Source organism: Pleuronectes platessa, chromosome 9 (genome assembly GCF_947347685.1).
Source record: "Pleuronectes platessa chromosome 9, fPlePla1.1, whole genome shotgun sequence".
NCBI classification, from domain to species: domain Eukaryota; kingdom Metazoa; phylum Chordata; class Actinopteri; order Pleuronectiformes; family Pleuronectidae; genus Pleuronectes; species Pleuronectes platessa.
Genome location: NC_070634.1, coordinates 17284618 through 17302542, shown reverse-complemented (window position 1 = coordinate 17302542; position 17925 = coordinate 17284618). Strand labels below are relative to the sequence as shown.

At 39.6% G+C, this 17925-nt stretch overlaps 1 protein-coding gene across 2 annotated transcripts in view; it reads right to left on the bottom strand.

Annotated features, from left to right (window-relative positions):
• negr1 (neuronal growth regulator 1) overlaps window positions 1-17925 on the bottom strand; it is a 133846-nt gene that overhangs the window by 80177 nt on the left and 35744 nt on the right. For both annotated transcript variants that reach the window (XM_053431189.1, XM_053431190.1), the window contains exon 2: window positions 14529-14767. In XM_053431189.1, coding sequence (XP_053287164.1) covers window positions 14529-14767 — 239 coding nt within the window. The remainder of the gene's footprint in view (window positions 1-14528; window positions 14768-17925) is intronic.

Here is a 17925-nt window from a genome sequence, read left to right as displayed (position 1 = left end):
ATTATTTCATTACTCATTAATAATCTCCTTGATGATCTATGTCCACCACAGTTTCCTTTCGTGTCACAGACAGGGCTGGCAGTAATAACAAAGCAAAAATGTTGTGCACTATGTTCAGATTTCCTGTAAAAAATTGATTTATCTTGATTCAAGTACTGGTTGTATTTGTGTTTTATTTTTATTTATAGTTTTTATAATAAAGGTTATGGTTGAATCAACATATGTTTATTTATATAATAATATATTGTCATTGTAAATGTTGACTATCTAATATCTTATCCGCATCAGCCATCAATTATCATGTGTAACCAGAATGGAGGCGGGAGCCAGTGAGGACTTCTGTCAATCAACAGAAGAGATCAACTGATTAAGTGTGTCAGCTCTGAGTTGGATAATAACTGGTTCAGATTGCTCCAGTTTGTTTGTGGTTTTCCAACATTGGACAGTGTTGAATGGGAAATCTCCACAGGGAGGGTTGTGTTTGATTTGACATACAGACAAAGAAAAAAGAACGCTAGAACCTATTTGAAGTCACTGGTGATTGAGACTTACTTATATTTCAGTTGAATTAGGAAGAGCAGGCACAGTGAATATTCCATTAGTCTGGTTTCAAACCTCTGGATTGTTGGACTAACCAGCTTTGATTTAATCGGTTCAAAAACACCCGCTGTTTGGCTCAATAACAGCAATTTTCCTGCTAGGAAAAACAGCGACCTGGCCATTTGAAGCTTCGTAAGTAGAGACAAGAACATGCTAGCTCCAGAGGAATAGTGATTTAAGACCCAGTTGTACAGCTGAAAAGAAAAGTAGAGAGATAACACGGCTTGAGTTGGCACGTTTCTGCAATCATCGGAAAACAGCTAACTTGAGCAATATGTGACATTATATATATTTATGTCAATATTAAGGTTTTACAGCATTACGATTTATTTAGTTTTCCAAATTGCTAGAAGAAAGCTGTGCATGCTGACACCTTTCAGTCGCATTAATATTAAAGACTGTTATTAACAGTCTTTAATATTTAATAAACACTATTATTTAGATTTAGATTTTCTGAGTGTGTCATTCTTGAACAACTTGCGATGTTTCACTAAATAATGAGGAAATATTGAGAAGCATCAGAGGTTAATTTGTTCAGTCCCTTAATCTAAAGCTTTCCACAAATACAGACGTGTAAAAAATATTTTGGAAAAGGATAATTAAATTGGTTCAGCATCCAAGAAAAATCTCAGCGAGTAAGTCAACATTTTCTGCTTTGGAAGAAGCACATTACCATAATCTGAGGATGGTTTTGATGTACAATTGTAAACATGCATCTCAAAATACAAAGAATGGAAAACATGACTTTGTTATTCACTGCGAGTAAAGTAGATCCAGAATCATCATGCTGAGAGCAATCAAGCTTTCCATGAGATTAGGAGAAAAACTTTTGACAATTTGGGTATGCTGGTTAAAGCAAGTGAGGCGGAATAAATGTGGAAAGTAAGAATGTGAATTCAACCTTTATGTTGAGCTTTTCTTTCAACCAATGAAGAACATCTAGTGTCTAGATATAAAATGCCTAAGTTACTTACCACCTATGTTGTAGCTATTCCCTCTCCAGAGAAGATACGTGAGAGCTGATTGTCTGACCTTTGTCCTTACTCATTTTAATTAACCGTAGCTAATATCAGCTATTTCTGTGATGAGGAGTCACATTACTGCACACACAACCACCTTCGCACACCGGTGTGTGCGTGTGAGGACTCACATATATTAGGCTGGATGTGCATACATAATGGAGTACGGAAAAAAATGTAAGATAGAGATTCACAAACTCACAGCCACACACACACACACACACACACACACACACACACACACACACACACACACACACACACACACACACACACACATGACAACGATTAGTTGCTAACTAAATGTCAGGGGCCATAATGGCAAATCTGTTCCTTTAGACACACTCATATTCTCTCACACACTCTCCCTTCAATATCAATGGATAAATTGTGTGAATTCATTGTTATTTTCCTAAAGTAGCAGCTTCTCTGGTGCAGTCACAGCTTCTTTTTAAACTATAAACTTCAGTTATATCACACAACAATTATAAAGCTTACAGAGCTATTTTATCTCCACTTATGAATATTCATTTTTAGGTGGAAAACTAACAAATTAAACATATATTACAATAAAATTACAGCAGAAATAGCTTTAACACAGGCTTGTATATGTATGTATATAATTCTATCACATACACTCATACTTGAAAATACAACGCAATATTAAACGTAGTAAGAACTATAACATTTTGTAAATTACAACCCCAGTCAACAATTTCAATCTCCCAGAAATTCACTTCTTTCCCTAAATACAGCTTAACTCAACAAATACATATGAAGGAAAATAAAACGTTTTTCGGCAGAGTTGCAATCTTTATCAACGTCATGGGGACTTGTTGTTTCTGTTCTTTACGAGCAACACACGTCCATTGATGGTGAACAGCAAAATGTTCACTCAAAAAAGTATTTGTTTTTTTACTTAAGGATAGTTTAAGATAGTAATCTTGAACAGGATACTATCAGGATAGTGACTGCAAATTACAAAGTGAAAGTGAGAGTTTATTTACATTGCTTACCCAGCCACAGATGGGATTCTGGATGTGAACCCTGCCCTCAGTGTGACATGCATGTGCTTTGTATGCCCACTGTGCACCCACACCACCTCCTGCTGCCTAACTGTAGTGCTTTCTATTCATTAAATATAATCCAGACATAAATTATGTTTCCTACAAGACATATTCTTTCAGTTTAGTTGTGTATCAATCTAATTACTGGGGGACAGACAATGATGAGATCCCTCCGTTGAGCATTTCAGTCTTTAGTAACACTTCTATTCAATCACATTTTTGAGTGAAAAGGCTGTATTTTCTAATTACTTTCAAAACAAATCTTATAATCAGTTTACGCTCCCAGATGCAGAGCTTCTCATTAAGCATATGCAACAGTATATATCGTTTTTAGAATAAGCTTCACTTCATCCAGTAACATTAGAATACTGCTAATGTGTTTCCAGCAATATTACAATAATACGAGATATGCAATCATTCAACAATCTGAAAGAAGTGTTTCTACATTTAGTACTTTAATTACACATGGCTTATAATACATTTACTTCAGTGATCTTCTGAATGTGGTACTTTTGCTGAGTGCTATTGCTAATGGTGTTTGAGTGAAAGAGTTTATTGCTTCTTCCAACGCTCCTTACATGTGAATCGAAATCAACCAGGACGGTCGGCCAGTCACTGCAAGAATACTTAAAATGCATGAACTGCAGATGTGTTACATAAGAACAGAAAAAATTGCTGCGTAAAAATTCAGATAAAAAGCTACGTCCATGTCAGGGGTCTTCAACGTTTTTCAGGCCAAGGACCCCCAAACTGGTGGAGAGATGGAGCAGGGACCCCCTACTATATACAGTGCCTTGCATAAGTATTCACCCCCCTTGGACTTTTTCCATTATGTACTGTTACTAACTGGAATTCAAATAGACTTAAATAAACTTTTTCCCGTTTGATCAACAAAACATGCATAGTACTTTGGAGGTGCAAAATAAATTTTATTGTGACACAAACAATAATGAGAACAAAAAAGTTGACATCTGTTGGGTGCATAAGTATTCACCCCCCTGTGTCAATACTTGGTAGAACCCCCTTTCGCTGCAATTACAGCTGCAAGTCTTTTGGGGTATGTCTCTACCAGCTTTGCACATCTAGAGATGGAAAGGTTTGTCCATTCTTCTTGGCAAAAAAGATGAAGCTCAGTCAGATTGGATGGAGACCGTCTGTGAACCGCAATCTTCAAGTCTTGCCATAGATTCTCTATTGGATTGAGGTCTGGGCTTTGACTGGGCCATTTTAAGACATTAACATTCTTTAATCCAAACCATTCCTTTGTAGCTCTGGCTGTATGTTTAGGGTCATTGTCCTGCTGGAAGATGAACCTCCGCCCCAGTCTCAAGTCTTTTGCAGACTGCATCAGATTTTCTTCAAGGATTTCCCTGTATTTGGCTCCATCCATCTTTCCCTCTATTCTGACCAGTTTCCCTGTACCTGCTGAAGAGAAGCATCCCCACAGCATGATGCTACCACCACCATGTTTCACTGTTGGGATGGTGTGCTCAGGGTGATGGGCAGTGTTGGGTTTTCGCAACACATAGCGTTTTGCATTGAGGCCAAAAAGTTCAATTTTGGTCTCATCTGACCAGAGCACCTTCTTCCACATGTTTGCTGTGTCTCCCACATGGCTTCTGGCAAACTCCAAACAGAATTTTTTATTGATCCCTTTCAACAATGGCTTTCTTCTTGCCACTCTTCCATAAAGGCCAGATTTGTGGAGTAGACGACTAATAGTTGTCCTGTGGACAGATTCTCCAACCTCAGCTGTGGATCTCTGCAACTCCTCCAGAGTAACCATGGGCCTCCTGGTTGCTTCTCTGATTAATTTTCTCCTTGTCCGACTCTTCAGTTTGGGTGGACGGCCTCCTCTTGGTAGGTTTGCGGTTGTGCCATATTCTTTCCATTTTCTTATGATGGATTTTATGGTGCTCAGAGAGATGTTCAAAGCTCTGGATATTTTTTTATAACCTAACCCTGCTTCATATTTCTCCACAACTTTATCCCTGACCTGTTTGGTGAGCTCCTTGGTCTTCATGATGCTGTTTGTTCAGTAATGATCTCCAACAAACTCTGAGTCCGTCACAGAACAGGTGTATTTATACTGATATTAAATTGCAGACAGGTGGACCCTATTTACTAATTATGTGACTTGCTTATGTGACTTGCAAATGTGACTTGTGAATGCAATTGGTCGCACCAGATCTTTGTTAGGGGTTTCACAGGAAAGGGGGTGAATACATATGCACTCAACACTTTTCAGATTTTTATTTGTAAATAATTGTGAAATCCATGTAATATTTCCCCCCACTTCCAAATGATGCACTATTTTGTGTTGGTCCATTACATAAACTCACGATGAAATAAATTTTAATCTGTGGTTATACCATGACAAAATGTAGAAAAGTCCAAAGGGGGTGAATACTTATGCAAGGCACTGTATATTGTATAAAAAAATTGTTTTATATTAAACTGGGCCTAGTGCGATATATAAACATAGCTAGCCTGTTATTGTGCATTCAATACTAAGCTATTCAAATATAATACAGGTGCATATGTTCATGTTTTTAATTTAAACATGTGCACGGTACAGGGTGGCCATGCCACTGCCATTTATAAACATACATCTTGCATACAACACTGAGCTATTAAAGTAATTCACAGATTCATGTTTTTATTTTAAACATACATGTAGAAGAGACAGTGAATCCTCAAGCCATCTGTGGATGCCACACATACTCCCACATTAGTGAGATGTAGGACCCCGATGGGTAGCACACAACTTATCTATCCTTGGACGGATGGAGGTTGTCAGGCAGAGGGTCATATCAGCCTGACAATATGTTGGATGCATGTTAATGTGTATTTAAAGCTTATAAAAACTTTTTGGAAAAAAATTGGTTGAAAAAAAAAAAAAAAAAAAAATTGTCTCGATCAAAAATGTTGTGACCCCCCTGCAGTACATCCACGCACCCCCTAGGGGTCGCGGACCCCCTGTTGAAGACCTCTGGTCTATGTAAATAAATAAAGTCGGCTATGAGCGTGTGCCCTTATGCTACTAAAATGTCTGCGCAGCTAGAATGATTTCAATTGTTCATTTATATAACACTAATAGGCTATTATAGAAAACTGCCAGGCTAATAACAGTACACATTTTCATCTCAAGGTGATTTACTACAGCTACTGACAAAATGTCCTCAATGTAATAAAGTGAACCGAACATTTAACTGTTCAATCAACTTGATACCGAGTTTACACAGGAAATGGTTTGACCAATACGCCCACACAATGAAATCTATTTTTAACTCAATAAAGAGCTAAGTAGAGCAAGAATGCAATTATGCTTAAATGTTATAGTATTGAAAGAGCGAATCCTCCTGAGGAATCCACACCAGTAAACGAGAGAGACAAGTCATCGAGAAGGTGTTGATTGATTCTTTAAAGCGTATTTAATAGGACTGTATTTTCACACTGAAATCTATTTTAAAGGCACCCGGCAATTAATGAGGGCGAGGGAATCACGGCAAATTAAGAATAAACTGCATTTTGCCGGGCTTTTTGTTCTGTACCCTGTAATTACACTCTATCTCTGTGCTGACATCAAAGAGACGAGCGACAACCTAGAGGTTTAAACCTTCATTTCACTTTCAACACTCTTCCTCAGACTGACTCACTAACATGGGCGTGGGCGACGAGTTCTCACTGTGAATCCGCTCAGATCCATATTAATGTCCGAAGCAGTTTCATCACATGCAGGATTATGCCTCATATTTTTGAAAACGTTCCCCTGTGAAGTAGTGCATCGCTCTGTGCCATGTGGTCGTGCTTGTTTGATGGAAGAATGCAGGAAAACTGATTCAGACTACAATATATCAATCAAATTTCCAATTAATTAATTTTTTAGCTCTACATCTCGATATACAGTTTCTGGTTTTCAGGGATTGTGGCTGGAAACACATTGGCAAAGCACATATGAGTAGATACTGGTGAAAGGAAGTTTGCCTCTTCCCCCCCTCCTCTCTCTGACAAGATATTCTTAGATGAGAGGTGCTGTGCATATTTAATACATTATCACATCTACCATCTTAATTAACAGAGAGGGAGGAAAAGAGTGGCAACTGAGGGGGAGGGTAGTCATGTGATGTGGTAAAAAGGGCGGTTTGGTCCTGATACCAATCTCTCATTCCTCTGAATGCTACATCAGATAACGGACAGGGTAGACTGTAAATAGGTCAGCGCACGGACGGTGGGGATGCGGATGTGCAGACGGGGTCCAGCCGTACAGTGTAGCCGCAGCAGCAATGGTCAGGGTTCAGGTTGTCACTGATGTCACTGGTATTCTGCTTTACTCCATAATCAGTGTTCAGCCACAGGACAGAGGCAGTTCAGTTTAATCTTGTTAAGTCGAGTGTTTAAAGGACGGGTTTAACTGCTCAGCAGATACCTGTGCCAAATGTACCTGCAGGAAAACATGCACCCTTTTAGTAATTCAGCAAATCCAGATGACCCTGATGATTAGTACTTTTGGCTTTTGGCAGATTATGTGAGAGACCCATTTGGGCACTGTTAGATTTTTGTGCTTGTGTGTTGTGATAAACACTTGTACTGGTGTGATGCTGCAGCAACGCTAAGCAACACCCATCTCCGTAATATAACTTGAACTCCATTTTGTCAACACTGCAGCATTTGGATCAAGAACAGAAAGCAAAAACAGAGGCTGTGCCCTTTACTTCATTTAACTTTTTAGCTGTAATACTGGTGCAATAGAGCCGTGTTTTAAATTCCACAGTTTCTCTTACATCTCATGGGCTCTGTTTAAAGGCCATGACGCAATGAGGATAGAGGCACATATGCAGAGGTCTAATTTGTTGAGGTGACAAAAGGTCTCTGTGGAGACACAAGGTCTCTGTGGGAGGATGAATGTCACACAGATGATTTTGAGAGATGAGGGAGCAGTAACAGCCACATCTCACCCTCGTCTCACCACAGCATGTGATTCATGTGTGTGTGAAGTGGAGATCTCGGTTTCTATTAAAAACATTATAAAATGGATGGGTATCTCAGATTGCCAGGTAAGAGTTTAACAAAAGATAAAAAACAGGAAAAAAAAACTACTTTTCACTGAACATTAATTCATTCTAGGAATTTATGTACAAGAGGTTAAAAAAATAATGCATTTAACAAAAATACAAGCCAACTGGATTTTTAGAGGACAGAGCCGATGCTAATATTGGGATGTAAAAATGTCCACTACCTAATAACTAAATTATGAATTAAATTATGAATAAAAAAATACAATCATAGACATAGAAATTAAGAAATAATATATATAATTACAATTTGAAGATAAATGCTTATTCTGTAAAATGAAAGTTTTCATATCAGTGCATATCGGCAAACACGAACGCTGGTACCACCATGTCTGTGAAAAGCTCATATCGGCCAATGTTAAATGGATATCTGATAAATTGTCAGGCTCCAGTATTAAAGAAAAAAACTTGTATTTCAGCTCTTGTATTTTTGGCATTCTTTTATTCTGCTCACACCCAAAAACTGTAATGACGTGACCAAATACAAGAAAGTCACCCAGCATTGCAGGCAGAGACATGCATCTCATGTATCCACCAAGATAAACATAATTGCTTGGTGGATAAGCCGGTCAAGGACCCTTCAATGCACCTGTAATGAGTTGAGACCATTGCATATTTGTATACATACACAGTAATACCCTTTTCCCCAGATTTTCCGTTACTCCTCATGGTGTACCCAGTCTAGCAAAGCAAAACTGCCAAAAAATCCAGTGCCATGAAATCCTTTTACTTCAACTGTAACATCCCTGTTGCAGCATTAATACATGTTGTATGCTTGGACTGAAAAGCCCAGATTAAAGAGTAGTTTTTTTCTGAGCAAGTCTTCCCTTCTCCTCTCCGCAGATGAAAAAACAGCATGCTCCCAGAAGCCTCAGCAACATGACAGATTTGCTCCCCTGCTACATTTCATCTGTAAAGAAATCCCTGTTCTCCATGAGTGGGCTTAAGCATGTGTACACAACTATGGCACAGTGACAGGTAATGATTCATAACGCACAGAGTTTGAAAAAAGCAAATCAACAAACGTACAAGATGGTGTAAAGTTATATGGATTTGCCATGACAGCAAACAAACGTTACAGTCCAACATTAAAAGAAATAAAATGATAGCGTCTGGCAATTTAAAGAAGCAAAATTTTGAACAACCTTGAATGCCCTGTCAGGAGCATGGCCATGGCCATTTATCAGCCTGAGTGAGTCATCTGCTTTTCAACATGCTTCCTGCCTGCAGTTCACACTCGGATACACTGCTCTGGTTAAACGGCTGGAGACCCAATTGCCTGATGACTCAGCAGTAGCGGATTTAGATAACATAACGAATCTTACCGAGCACCTGATCTAAAAGTAACAAGTACAGGGCACATTTAAAAAAAAACATTTTCTCCGTCAGACAGTTTTTCAGTTTCATCCATCGTCATCTCAACTGAAGAGATGCTGACCATGTCTCTGTCTGTTGACACTTTGAGATGTTTGTTTTCTTGTATCACTGTCCAGTTGTTCCTTGGTTTCATTGGTTGTAAATGTGTTATGAAATTGAAGTTGCTAAATGAACTGCTACTTCTACAACCTATATTTACCCTATTATTGTCGTACAACGTTTATGACAAGGATAATGCCACGCAGGCGTTCTTAAATTCAAATGAAGCTGCACCACACACTCACACATGTCAGTCCCCGAAATATGATTGAACAACTAAATGTAAAGGACCCTTTCTTGGTCCATGTTTCATCCCTCCACCCAGTTTTATGGAAATCTGTTCAGGAGTGTTTGTGTTTATCTGCTAACAAACAAATCAACCAACACGAAACTAAATGGACAGGGGTTAAAACATAACCTACTTGGCAGAGATAATTAACAGCATCTTCCATTTGATAACTGTAAAATAACAATTGGTAAGCGAGGGTCAAAATGTTGCCAAACCTCAGCCACTAGGTCACATCCATCAGGAATTCTGGGCAGTGCAATGCGTATTATACGGCTGACAGCTGGCACATTAGCCTTGGTTTGATTGTGGCCATATGGCCAGTGGTGAGGAGCTGCCATGACCCGATAAACCCCTGGTAAGATTCCCATTACAGAATGTTCTTCAGAAAGCCAACATCTACAAAACATAATAGTCCTGCAGTGACTATTAATGGCTGGCAAGCAGCTGACTATGGTTGATCACAGGTATATTTAGAGGCATGGTGCACCTGTGATATGTCGCTGAGGTAGAGGCAAAGTGTCTGCCTGCTGTCAGTGTGACTGTCGTTTGTAACTCAACCACTCCACAGTTCACTCACTCCCACTATGCCAAGTGCAACAGGATAGAGTTCCAGTGTTTTAATGGACATACAAGTGAACATTTTGACAGTTGGATCAAAGTGGACATGGAAACGGCTTCATATGGCCGGTCCTGTTGAATAAGTCATACAAGGGGTTTCTTGTTATATCACCCGGATTCACAGGTACATCTAAATTTCACCATTTAGGCTTTTCAGGATTTTATTTAACTCAATGGGATCAATCTGACTTCTATCTCTCCTTATATCTAAACTCATTGTATCAGCCAATACAACACATTGATCCAATACGAGCAATATTTTTTCTCAAATCTAAAATCTGTTTTACACGTACTCGCTGCAAAGAGGCTGAAATTCCAGTTGCAAAATGTTTCATGTAATATTTAATGCAAGTCCTTGTTCTTAACCTCATCCTTTTGCATGCAATGGCCAGAGACAGGAATTGAACCTGCGACCTATCAGCTATGGGACAGTAGTTTTAGCTGCAAGTGCTGATAAAGCATTGTATTTATATAGTTTGAGTTTATGTGTATCAACATCAACAAATTTATCAACAATATCAGTCAGGTGATATTCATTGTATGGTCAAGTCAATTTGTCAGTTGGCCAATGAAAATCAGCGATCCTTTAAAGACATCGGTATGAGCATTAATGCCAATATGTGCTGATATGAACCTTCATTTTACAGAATAAACAGTGCAGAATTATTCAAAAATGTTATGTTCTTAATTCAAATTCTATATTTACAAGCCTCGACTTCGACTACGTTTCTTTGTCATGACGGTAATGTTACGGTTTGAAGGAGGAGATGGACCCAGGATGCAGAGGTTATAACAAAAAGGGGATTTAATATACAAAAACGTCTTTAACAAGACAAAAACAAAACAAGAGCACTAACAAAAGTAACACTGGCGACAAGGCGCACTGAGAACAAGGAAGGAGGAAGCAGGAGAAGCTGGACGAAACAGCAGGAACAAATAAACCATTTCTCACGACGTGGGGAGAAAACAACTAGTACAACCCGACACCAGACAAAGGGAAACAGAGGCTTAAATACCAAGCAGGAAGGCCGGGGCAATTACACCAGGTGAAACACATGAGGATTGGAGATCACAATCACAGACAGGAAGTGAGACACCGAGAAGCTGAAACAAGACAGTGAGAGCAAGGCTACAAAATAAAACAGGAAATAGAAAACACAAGACAGAAAACCAGAAACCTAAATGACTGAGCGTCACAGGTAATCATCATTTAATAATCACAGGCATTTTCCCAAAGTATCAGTTTTAGAAGAAACAAAATTTACTCCACAATATCACTATTGGCATCCGACCCCAGAAATCCATATTTGGTCAAGCTACTATAATTCAATGTCATAATCTGGCACACCTCCAAATACAGTACCTTATTATTCATTGACTCTCTCATAATGAAACAGGTTTGTTACACGTTGGGGCCATTTTCAAAGAGAGGGAAGTGAGTTACACTGTTATCAGCACAATAACAGACAACCACGTAAACAGACACAACCGTTTGAAAGGCACAGCAGCACCATACACCCACTCACTCGTATAACTACGGAGCAGGAAGATTGATGTTGACATGTGATAGCCAGCAGCTTTGAAAATGTCAAATAACGAAATGAGCTGAGGGCGCACTGCTTTCTGGGTTATTGCTCATGTTGTGCTATTTGATAGTGTTTTCTTAACAGGTACAAACACGCGAGACGGTTTGTTTTGACTATTGTGTTCGTCCCAGATGAAATCTGCACCCTCAAAGGATGACTGTTTACAAAAACACAGTCCACAATGTTTGTGAATTGTTGTGACTTTTTTAAACAAGCTCTAGTGTAGTTGCACCAAGACAATTTATATGAGTACAAAAAACAGGTATACTTACACCAGAAAAACATAACCCTTTTTTTTAAGCTCTCTCCATATGTCATTGTAAGCAATGCCAGCTGGAGAGCTGTTTTTACTTGCACATTTCATATATCACAGCTAACACCTCTACAACTGAGTGCTTCTGACCCTTAGCTCTTCTATTAATACGACACTGTGTATATTCCAACATTATGTTCCATTGAAAATTAATCATAACCTTGGTTTGGCTTGAAAACAATTCATCTGTTTCCTGCCTGAGGCAACATCAGTGAGAACAGTGGACAATGAATGAAGGCAATTGCTGACATTAAAAACAGAAGCTAAGTAACAGTCATTTCTATCGACAGCTTGTCTGATAACATTCACGTTAATAGTCCCGCCTGAACATATTCAGAGTGGACCATACACTCAGCAGCCTATTGAAGAAATATAACATGGCATTTAGAAGATGGGTTTTGACTAGGGATGCACCGATATATCGGCCGAAAATCGGTAGCGGCCGATATTAGCCTCGTTAACTGATATCGGCTTATCGGTAATAAACTTGACTTTCACTGATATCATTGGCCGATGTTCATATTTGTGGTAAAACCGCTGGGCACGTGCCGCGGCTGGGGGAGCAGTCGCTCCGTCGCCCTCCTCTCCGCGCCGCCGGAGGCTCAGTGTGCGGCACCGGGAGGTCCTCATCCGGTGGCACCTCACGGCGCCGGCGCGGAAGGCGGGCTGTTGGAGGGGACTGGGTACGCGGTCAGCGGCGGCCACTCTGGACGCGTGTCCGGCCCTTCTCGCGGATCACCTCAGCTACGGCGACCGCTGGGGAAACCCTCCGGCTGGCGCCTAGCAGCTGACTGAGAACTGGTGCGGACCAGGGGAATCCGACTGTTTAATTAAAACAAGCATCGCGAAGGGCCACGGTGGGTGTTGACGCGATGTGATTTCTGCCCGACACTCAAAACAGGTAAAACTGAGAAGGGCTTGTTAAGTTATCTTGACTCACGCAGTGTAACTTGGTTTAAAAAGTATGAGCGTAGCGTCTGTTTAAGTACTTTATTCTCATGTGCACCGGCTCTATTCATCCGTCTCATGCACAGGTAACAAGGGAATTGACAACATACGTTATACACACAGAAGCCGTAACACATCTAATAAACGGGCAATACTTCTACCGTAAATCAATGAGAAGAGCGTTCTCTATAATGATACTTTAACAGGGCTGTTTTAGACAGGGTAAAAAGGTGCTGTTTTAAATTACCCTTGTGGTATTTTGACCAAAATATGTTACAGACATTTCATTAAGATCCCAAGGAACCATTTCAACTTGCGGTAAAATGGGCCTAATATGTCTCTGTTAAATAAAGTTTAGTTAAATCAGAGATTGTTTCATAAATCTGATTCAATTTGTGCTCATTAAAAGATAAGAGTGATGAATAGTGCTTTTTAAATAATGATTTAATTATTTTTCTGGCACAAAAGGGTGAATGAATAACAACAAAAAGAAAATAAACAAATATCGGTATCGGCTATCGGCCAGATTGTTATTTTAAATATCGGTATCGGTATCGGCCAAGAATTTCCATATCGGTGCATCCCTAGTTTTGACTCAGAAGGATTTCCTGTTTGGCTGCTAACCTACAGTCTGAGACATCAGCATACAAACAGCCAACACCTCAATTAAACTCAACGTTAGCTAAGGATACATATTGAGCCTTCTGGCCACTGTTTAAAAAGCTACCATTTTTGCCTGTTGGCTGTATCAATTACATTGATTGAAATGGATGCATCTTTTTTCATATGTAAAAGAAGCGTGAATGAGACTTCAGAATACTCCTGTCAATTAGCTCTCAGTGATCTTGTCCGACATTCAAAACGTGTCCTAATCTGGACCACGCCGCGAGAACTGTACTTTCATTATAGGTTATAGGCAGAAATTAAAAGTCTTAACAGCGGTTAACTAGAGCAGTAGTAGCACTGTGCATATGTCATGTCAATGAAACAAGAAATACAGCTTACAGTTCTGAGCATCACATCTTATTTTGTAAACTGCTTTGACCGAACCCAGGCAGGCTTGATTAAAGCTATATAGTCTGCCTGCAGTCATTCAAAACAGCAGTCTGCTGCTTTGTGTTTCATAGCCTGCAGGCACAGAAAAGTACCTTACAAAGTCACTTTACCTCCACTGAAGGCATTTCTTTGCTGAAGAGACTTTATCTTATTTTTTTCACAAGGTAAAATGTCTCGAGCTTTTGTTGTTATTCACAATAAAAGAGAGCGCAGACTTTTCTATAGCACAGATGGTGCCAGAAACACCTGTGACCATGAGGTACACAGGCCACACAAGAATACTGTCGCATTTGTTATGGACATTTTGTTGCGCTAAATGATCCTTGTAATGACTAACAAACAAGATTTTATGAAAAAAAGCAGGGGAGGGCAAAAGATACGCAAAAATATGCAGTAATTATTCTTTTAACATTCAACCGATGAATCATATGCAGGCACAAGTGGAAGCCATAAAAAGCTAATGGGAAGGGAGTAAGTCCTGACAGTTAATTTATGGACTAACACATGCATGTAGAAAAGAGCAAGGATTACCGACACTCACCTTTTACAATGAGGTTGAGGAGCTTTGGTCGTGGGTTGCGCTCACTCTGAATAGAGCATGTGTACTGGCCGTCGTCGGTTACATCCACTCTCTGTATTTGAAGGCTGTACTCATGTTTGTCGCCCACACTGGACACGATGGACACTCGTGGGTCCACAGACCACTTGTCATTCCCTGCGAATATGATGCTTGAGCGGTTCAGCCAGGCTCCTTTAGAGATTCCATCCAACAGGTAGCACCTAGAATGGCAGAAGAGACCTTGGTTAGATCAGGTGAAAAGATTGTTGTCTGAATTTTTTAAAAACTGAATATAATTCTTCATGTGGAGTCTAAACATTTTTGTATCTGGATCTAAGGCAGCTGTGATGTGGCTATCAGGTGTATGTGTTTCTCCTTTGGGTTTTATTACAAAGTTTAAGAACGTAGAGTGGAGTTAGTTGAGTTTCAAGTTCAATATGCTCTGAAAAAACAATGGCTCCATCAAACCAATGTTGCAAATAGAGAAACACAGCATAGGTTCCTCCAGACTGAAAGAAGAAACATGGTAAAACAGTAGAGTTTTTTATTTTCTTTGTACCTCACATTTACCCATGTGTATCTACAAATAGCTTTTCCATGTGATCATTAATGACTTAATTCATGCATGAACTTTCAGTCAAGGCATCAATGATCAAACAACCCAGTAGTGATGATTCACGTTTGGCCATTATTGGAGGGCAACACAATTTTCTTTTGAAAGATAACTTTATGGACGTTCAAACGGTCAATACATTGTGTATGATGAGGCTATGGTCGCCCGTTGTTCAGCTCATTATTCCAGCAGTGTTGGGATTAAAGAAATCATGTCATATTGTGTGACAAATACTGTAATAATGAGCAGGAAGAGAGGCAATCAAGTTGGCTCTGAAGCTGCGGTCGACACGCCATGCAGACAGCCAGCACCAGTAGAAGAGCCACCGAGGAAATCAGTTTGGCACTAACCACAAAGCTCTTTACCCTCAATGCCAAGAAAGTGTCTGTCAGGAAGGCTGGTTGAGGACAATGGCCCAGTCCAGGCCGGTCTCCCTAGGAGAAGGTACTGCCATTGAGGACTTATAACAAATAAGTGGCAAACAATGTGTTTAGTGGATAGTAATAAAACCACAAGTGAGAAGTCTTGGTACTTTGGAAGGTCCAGATAGCGCTGTCAGTTAGTTAGCCCATTGATGACCTGAGACACAGTGTTCCTGGCCCTAAGGCAAGATTTACTGAAGGAGCCTAAAGACAGGTTTCCCTCCTTTTCTGTTTTTGTCAAAAAAATGTAAAAGTACTTAAATAAATAATATAAGGGCACAGTTGCTTGTCTTTATTTCAAAACATTGGTGAATCTAGAGAATTAAAGGGCAGATTTAGCTCCCGGTGTATTGAAACTTCACGAATATAAACTACAGAATGTAAAACACTGGCTTGGAAAAATAAAGTACATTTTGAATACATTTTTCTGCCTTTGAGTTTGAGCTTTAAAATGTTACAGCTGCATGCCTTCACAGGCCTTCAGCAACTAATGATTTAACACTTCTGTGGAAACGCTGAGTGGGCCTGTTTGAGGCCTTAACATTAATGCAACCAAGTGCCACACACAACCACTGATGTGATCAACTTCTCCACAATTTGCTGGATATTTTTTCATTAAAGCCTTGCAAAGCAATATAACCATACAAACATGTTTACCATTGTAGTTGCTATTGATTTTTCTATTTTGTCACCAAAAATGGGCCTTTCAGGATCAAACATTCGATCCACGTAGGATAAAAAGGGTCTGTTAAGAAGTTTATCCTTCAGATTACATCGAGTCCGAATACATGGCACTTACAATACTTCAGTTGTGATGAGGTTCCAGGAAGTCTCAAACAAACATGTAGCATCTCTGCGGTCTGTTGATTATTAGTTTATTCAAAACACTCATACTGCTGTTATCTGTGAAGAAGGAAGCTACAAACTTTTAGAAGCCACCTTCCAAGGGTAAATATTGGCTGAAGTAGCACTTTAGCAAAGCACCAGAAGTATGGCTGTAAGGATACTTTGGCCTGCCTGGATCTTTACTCAGACTCTTGACATTTTTCTTCATCTTGATCTTGAACCGGTGCATGATGTTCTTTCACTGTTTTTGCAGTTTCCTTATCACCACTGAGTGTCTTTGCAATCTTGCTCCTGAAATGATTATTGTTATCTCACTGTCTTTGTAATCTCACACCATGGAGCCATACCGATGCCTGTATTTATAAACCTCCTCACAAAGCCATGTGTCACAACAGGCCGACTTTATAGTGGCACACTCTCTCAGGTGTTGTTTGCTTTCTTTGCAGCTGTCCAATAAGAAGTGCAATGGTACTGATCATCACAAGTCTGGCGAGTATCTGATGTGGTTTTATGCAGGTGTGAGGCCAAGTCACCGAATGTAATAAAAATAAATTTAATTGAGAGCAGACTCAGTATTGTATAGTAAACAGTATTGAGATGAAATTGCCGTGATTGTTAGTTACCTAAATCTTCCTGAGGGTACAACCCCAATAGCTTTAACTAATCTTTTGATACACTTTGGTGTCAAGTCTGGTGTCGAGTTTTCGAACTGATCCAAACACTCCATCTATGATTCAGGTAAACCAAAATCTCTTTTATTATAATTTCTTAAGCTGATTGTTTTTGCCAGTCAGAGGTGTGTATTAAATGAAAACGACAGCAAAGTGGAGTTGTCTGCCAGATCATACTGTCTGCTGCCACATTGCTATTGTTCGTTCCCGCACTCATAACAGCACTTAACATCTAGAATGGCCTTCGCTTTAATCAGGTTCCTTCTCTCCAGTATCCCACCAGGATACAAACTCTTCATACAAAGCTCAGGTAATTGCTCCACACTTTTTGCAGCTTACAGACCTAAAACAGGTTCTAATAGCTACTTTTATTCATCCCTGCTTCTGAAAAGTGAGTGTGAGGTACCAGATTCATTACAAGCTTTTTTTTGTTTTAAGATTTTGGCTCACAAATAACAAGAGTTCATTCAAACCCCAGTGATTATGCACAATTTTCAAAAAAAGGAAGTGATAAACTGGTGTTTCGAGCACCTCATATCAATGGAGAATGATGACAAACCACTAATTACAGTGTGGCAGTTGGTAAGAGAAGCAGATTGCAATCCATTTAGTCAAACCCATTCAAGCTCTTTGATCAGATGCCATAATTAACACTGGGCATCATTCTGACCCAGATTGGCTTTATCACTGCTTTCTGGGTTCCTCAACTGCAAATATTCTTCCTGGCACCAACTCAATTAATCTCCTCTTATAAAAGTATTTCAATCTCTCACAGTCTAGCAGTTGACAACATTCAGCCCTTCTTTCTCTACATTTGGCAGGAAAAA